This window comes from Seriola dumerili, unplaced genomic scaffold (assembly GCF_002260705.1).
Source record: "Seriola dumerili isolate Sdu_G_001 unplaced genomic scaffold, Sdu_1.0 BDQW01000043.1, whole genome shotgun sequence".
Lineage (NCBI taxonomy): Eukaryota > Metazoa > Chordata > Actinopteri > Carangiformes > Carangidae > Seriola > Seriola dumerili.
Window position 1 is genome coordinate 1,345,336 of NW_019174298.1, and position 5,759 is coordinate 1,351,094.

Here is a 5,759-nt window from a genome sequence, read left to right on the forward strand (position 1 = left end):
TCACACCAAATACAGTTGATCCCACTTCCCATAACGGAACTATAAAAAGACCAATGATTTAAATGATAGGGGATCTCTAAAAATGTTATATATTTATTTTATAAATGGATATAAAGTAACTCTAATCTTCATCCAGTCTGGAGAACAGAATGGGATTTCATTTTTCATTTTCATTTTCAAATACTCTAATGAACGAATGGTGTAGCCTATTTGTGGTGCAAATCCATCAACCCCTTCACGTCCTGACTGGATCTATATTTTTTAACAGACAGGCAAGTTGAGTATTACCTGTCTTTGGAGAGAGTGTAGCTGTGCTGGGCAATCTCTGCATCTTCTGGTTCCTGTAACTGACCCAGACGAAGAGATAAGATTGTGTTTTCCTACTGACATCAAGTGGCCACAGTGTTAACTGCATAATTCCTCTGCTACTAAGACTGCAGCCTGTTCACCTGGGAGTGATATTCTACACAACTAACAGAAACAAATCTGGATGTTATCAATGTGTTTCTCTATTGTTTTGATGAGGAATTTCTCTGAAAATGGCACAAGAATCTAAAATCACAGAGAAAAAAAAAATACATGTGTTTATTCTAGAGTGAGAGGCCTGTGGCTGAGTAATAAATATTTCTACTGTAATTATCCAAATTTTTCATTGCACTAACATATGTCAGAATTAAACCAGTTTAACAATAGAAGTGTTTACTTTGCTTTGTAGTTGAACACTATTCTTTATATGGTCAAAGGCATCTGATTGTCAACTGGTGTCGGTCAATCCAGATCCCCTAACATGGGCACTAACATGATTAGACATAAATAGCTCCTGTCCCAATAGACAGTGTAACTAGATATGTACACGACAACTATGTGAATAGTTCACATGCCACAGACAAAAGCCACTATAGAAAACAAGATACACACATAAATCAAAATTTAAGTTCAACAGCTCAGTTTCACAGAAAAGTATTCTGTTTTGATATGAGGGCAGTCATAATTCAGGCCGCTTTGGCTTGTTTATTTGCTGTGTGAGCAGCCAAGCCGGGCACAGAGGCAAGCACGTGAGCAGCCTGTAAATTCTGGACTGAGATAGTAAAATAAGAGTTTGCTTCACAGTAACAACTGCTGATTTAAGTCACTGATGTGACCGTGTTGTGTGCACTGTTACCTCAGATAATAATAGAGAACCCAGTAAGACAACAAAAGCAATGACCCAAGGACAGAACAACATGTCTGCAGGATTCAGCAAGCCAAACACTTCTGCAGCATCTCAGCTCTTTTCTTGAAGTGAATATGAGAATATTGACATTACATTTTTCAAATAAAATGAAAGATTGACAAAAATGACTGCTTTTGACAAATGCATCTTGTTTATTACATGAGCGCACATTCCAACTTTTTCATGTAGAAATGTGCAGACGCTGCAGACATTTCAGGGACATGAGAGAGGAGTAAAAAGTCCTGAGGGTATCTGAAACATACAGAATTGTATGTGCACTTCATTACATGCACAGTATACAGACTGCATCCAGTGCATTGCTCAAAAAGTGTGATTAGTCTACCAGAGCCCATGGTGTAAAACAATGTTGCCTCATGGATACGTTCTGATTTGTGCACACATACATTTTCTGCACAGCTAAACAATATCAGCCTCTCAGTAAGAAGATTTGTAAACTGGCTGTGGCACTTCAGAGATAAGATTGAGCCGGAAACAAACACACAAGTTGATATTTCTAAGCAGCCAAACTGTTATGCTACGTGTCCTCTCTAGAAAATGAGAAGAAAAAAAAGTCATTTGGATACATTTACACAAATTCAGTATACATGGGCTCCAAAAGTAGTTACAATCTGTATTTACAACAATGCAAGAGATGGTAGAAAAATACAGAAACATTCGGATACAGTATTTGACTAAATCTTGCAAAGTCGTTCCAAGGATCTCTCAATGGCATCCAAAGTCAGCTTCCAGTTCTCCACAGATCACCGTGGACTCACAGAGAAATACAAAAATAACACTCTGGATCTTTTTTCAGGATTACTCCACTCCTTTCATGAACTCCAGGAACTCTGTAAAATTAAGGGAGACACACGGTTAGCAAATAGCTACTATTTTAAAGGGATGAATGATGAATGATAGATTATAGAAAATGAGCATCAGAGCGTTTGCTCTACATAACCATTTCACCAAGTCTCTTTTATCAGCTGAAAGTCCTCACCATCATAGTCAATTTTGCCATCGTTGTTCCTGTCCCCGTCTTTCATCAGCTCCTCGATGTCATCCTCAGTAATTGCCTCTCCTGTAGACTCCAGCATCATTTTCAGCTCATCCAGGTCAATGTAACCATCTGCGTTCCTGCACAATCAAAGCAGTCAAAATGCATTATTTGTACATAGCACACCTAAATTAAGCTTTACAGATGGCAGTGGAGGAGGTGGTGTGTTTGTGTGTGACAAGTGACTGATCATATCCTGAAGTTTTGAATGTTTGAGAACCATCAGTGTGAGAGAAAAAAAAAAAAAAGTATTGCGAGTGTGTTCTTTGATGCTCAGACGAGGTGTCTGGCTTACATGGAGTGGGTGTTTGAAATATTCTGTGCTGTCAAAAAGGATTATGGAGCAGACTACATGCTGTACTCTGCGGAGCTACTTGGCATTTTGTCAGTACACATAATTGCACATGGGGAACATACTTTGCTGGAGCTACACTAAGAAGAGCAATTTGATTGTCTGTGGTGATTTTCTCCTGTTGTAGATATTTTGTCAAGTCCGTCATTTAGTTTATACATTTAAGACTGTGCCAGTGAGCTGCTCTCGGGGCTTTAATTCTTATAATTCAATTAGACAAACTAGCACCGGTGTTTAAACATGAAACTCACTTGTCAAACATGCGAAACAGCTCCGCCAACTCTTCCTCTGACTTCCCCTTGCTGTCGTCCTTCATGCACCTCACCATCATGACCAGGAACTCGTCAAAATCCACCGTGCCACTCCCTGCACACACACAAGGTGCCTCATCACATCATTTCACTCCACACTGGATACAATTTTATATTATTTAACCACCAGTGTTCTCCTTAAAGGCCCAATCTGTGAACATAATGTATCAATATGAAAGAAATTCAAAGCACAGCACAGCAAGCTGCAATGACTCATTCACTGATTGAAAGATATTCCAAAACAAAGTCACAGGACAGCACTTAAATTATTATTTTTGATCATCATATACAATAACAAATATACCATTTATTTATATGTGTCTTATGTATTCAAGGTCGGTTAGTTAGAAAAAAACATCACATATCCACTGAAGCTTCATGAATCAAATCCATGTTGTGTTTCATCATTACGTCTCATGGAAAATTCAAGATGACTTGTGCATCATCTGATATGCATTTCGCTTTAATTCAGCTCGACACATCTTGTCATATTTAAGATCCTCGACCATCATTTGACATTAAGTTCAGAGGGTTTTGAACTACACTTGTCTGCGCAGCACCATTGTGCAATGATTGACCTGCCAGCTGGTCTGTGGGGATGAAGAGGTCAACAACAACAATCAACCCGCTATTCCATCCCATGCACCGTAGCACAGTGTAGTGTTTTGATTTACCGTCTTCATCCACCTCGTCAATCATCTCCTGCAGCTCCTCTGGCGTGGGGTTCTGGCCCAGCATCCTCATCACCTTCCCCAGCTCCTTGGTGCTGATGCAGCCGTCCTCTGCATCTTGTACGAAGATGTCAAAGGCGGCCTTGAACTCTGCAACACCACAGCAGCACATCGGAAAAACAACCCAGCGTTACGACACACGATATGGGCCCGTGCAGGGTGAGCCTCACTTTTCCTTGCAACATCATGCATGACGCGTACAGATGAAATGTGATTAAGTGATATTTGAACAGAGCACATTTTCAAAGTTGATGGCAGGTCTTAAAGGCATGCTTGAAGTAACGAGATGCACATGTGCAGTCTAAGAGATGGTTGATGTGAACGCACCATTTTTCTGTTCATCAGTCAGCTGCTCAACCTGTAAAAGACAAAAAGTTATTAAAGAGTTTATACTTTCATGAAAATATCCATTTTCTGCACATTCTCAAGTACCGTCTGGTCAAATGTGTTTATTTCTATCTAAGTCATTATAGATTTTGCTACACTTACTGAAGCTCAAAAAGTCAAGCTGCAAAATATTTACTGAATTAGTGCTGTAGGTTCAAATATCTTGAATTATGAAGTGTGAAACCAGCCTCTGAGCCAGATTATCTCTGTGTTTTGATAACTTTTCAGAAAACAAGGGTAATTTATTTGGTCCCACGGACTGGGCCATCCCTGAGAAGACACTGAACCTATATATCATATGTGAGAGCCCGTTGGAGGAGGAGTTAAAAATAAACAGACAGGAGGATCAGGAACCACAAATAAAGGACACAATACACAGTGCTTTAAATTAGCATAGCTGTGGATCTGGCCCAACAATGGAACAGTAATCCTGGAAAAGCTACCACGAATGAGAGAGGGAGACAGGTGCTTATGTAAGAGTTATTGTCTGTGGTCTACTATAAATTAAACACACACACATGTAGACACACTCATATATACATACTCCTCTCGTGATGATATATGAAAAAAAAAAAAAAATCTAAACAAACACATGTAATGTACATTCCTGTGTGTTTTTACTGTCTCAGCTGCACTGCTCACTAGGGATGTAGAGTGAACTGAGCAGCCAGCTGACCATACAGGCCGAGGTGGACAGACACCCACACGGCTCTCTGACTCATAGATAATGCTGGAATTCAGCCGTGGGGGGTTTATCTAAACCTGAAGCCCTTCTCTGGCACCAGAGGACCGCGGACGCAGAAGTGTCTCATCAACTGGCCAAAATTAGCCATTTGAAGTGAGACCGTTCCATTTGAAGTCATGAATGAAGCAGCAGAGCGGATCAGGGACCTGTCCTGTCAGTGACCTCCTGAGTGGCTCCTATCAGCTCTGATAGGGCTGAAGTAGAGGAGAACATCTAGGGACGAATATGGTGTCAAGGCTCTTTTGGCATCAGCAGGTGATGGAAGCGATGTGCTGTGCAAGTCGCATCAACAGGGATTTGTCAACCATTCAAGTGATGTCAGATGTCAAATGAACAAACTAATGAGGGACCCTTTTTTTTTATACAACAAATAAATACACAAGTACCAAAATATTTCTTATAACACCTGCTTAAATAGGATGGGATAAAAAATACAGTGTTACATTTTAAATCACTGATTTTATGTCAGTAATAATAAATGTTAGAGATTATGGTTTATGATCCAAAGCAACATCACTCTCACAGCAGATTGAGTTCACACACAGATTTTTGGTGAGCAGCTTCACACTTTCAGCTTCATGAGTTGTGAGAGGACGTACCGCTGCCTTGTAGATGTCGTTCATGGTGGAGGCTGGTCTGCTGCCTGTCCTGGCGGCGTCCTGGCACAGAGGAAGGAGGTACTGTCCAGATCAGGGCAGGACACTGGCCTCATCGTGAGAGGGTTTTATAGCTGGAGTCTGGCGCTGTCTGGCCCCTCCCCGGGGCAAACCAGTTTCCCCTCTGTTTGTGCCTCAGCGTGTGTCCACGGATGTGTGTTTGTGTATGTGTGTCATTTGGCCAATCTGTCACAATCACCAGGCTCAGATAAAAATGCGGCAGCTCTTAGGGGAGCATACTTTGGAAAGGAATGAAGAGGGGAGGGGGGGGGGACATGCATGGTGAAGCCTAATCTCCAGGGAGGGGGCT

General features: G+C 41.1%; 1 protein-coding gene across 1 annotated transcript; it reads right to left on the reverse strand.

Moving 5' to 3' along the window:
- Window positions 1-1,342: 1,342 nt before the first annotated feature.
- LOC111217292 (troponin C, slow skeletal and cardiac muscles) lies at window positions 1,343-5,416 on the reverse strand. Its single transcript, XM_022739077.1, has 6 exons — window positions 5,393-5,416; window positions 3,989-4,019; window positions 3,605-3,751; window positions 2,871-2,985; window positions 2,211-2,347; window positions 1,343-2,061 (listed from the first exon to the last, which is right to left on the reverse strand). The coding sequence occupies exons 1-6, from the start codon at window positions 5,414-5,416 to the stop codon at window positions 2,030-2,032; spliced, it is 486 nt and encodes a 161-aa protein (XP_022594798.1). The 3' UTR covers window positions 1,343-2,029.
- Window positions 5,417-5,759: the final 343 nt, after the last annotated feature.

What these genes read in the sequence shown, in the direction of transcription:
- LOC111217292 (XM_022739077.1), bottom strand. Translation starts at nt 5,416, where the DNA reads ATGAACGACATCTACAAGGCAGCG. An exon ending in CTGTTTCGCATGTTTGACAA is followed by an intron (nt 2,348 to 2,870) that starts GTGAGTTTCATG and finishes TTGATTGTGCAG; the next exon opens with GAACGCAGATGGTTACATTG. An exon ending in TGGCAAAATTGACTATGATG is followed by an intron (nt 2,062 to 2,210) that starts GTGAGGACTTTC and finishes TTAATTTTACAG; the next exon opens with AGTTCCTGGAGTTCATGAAA.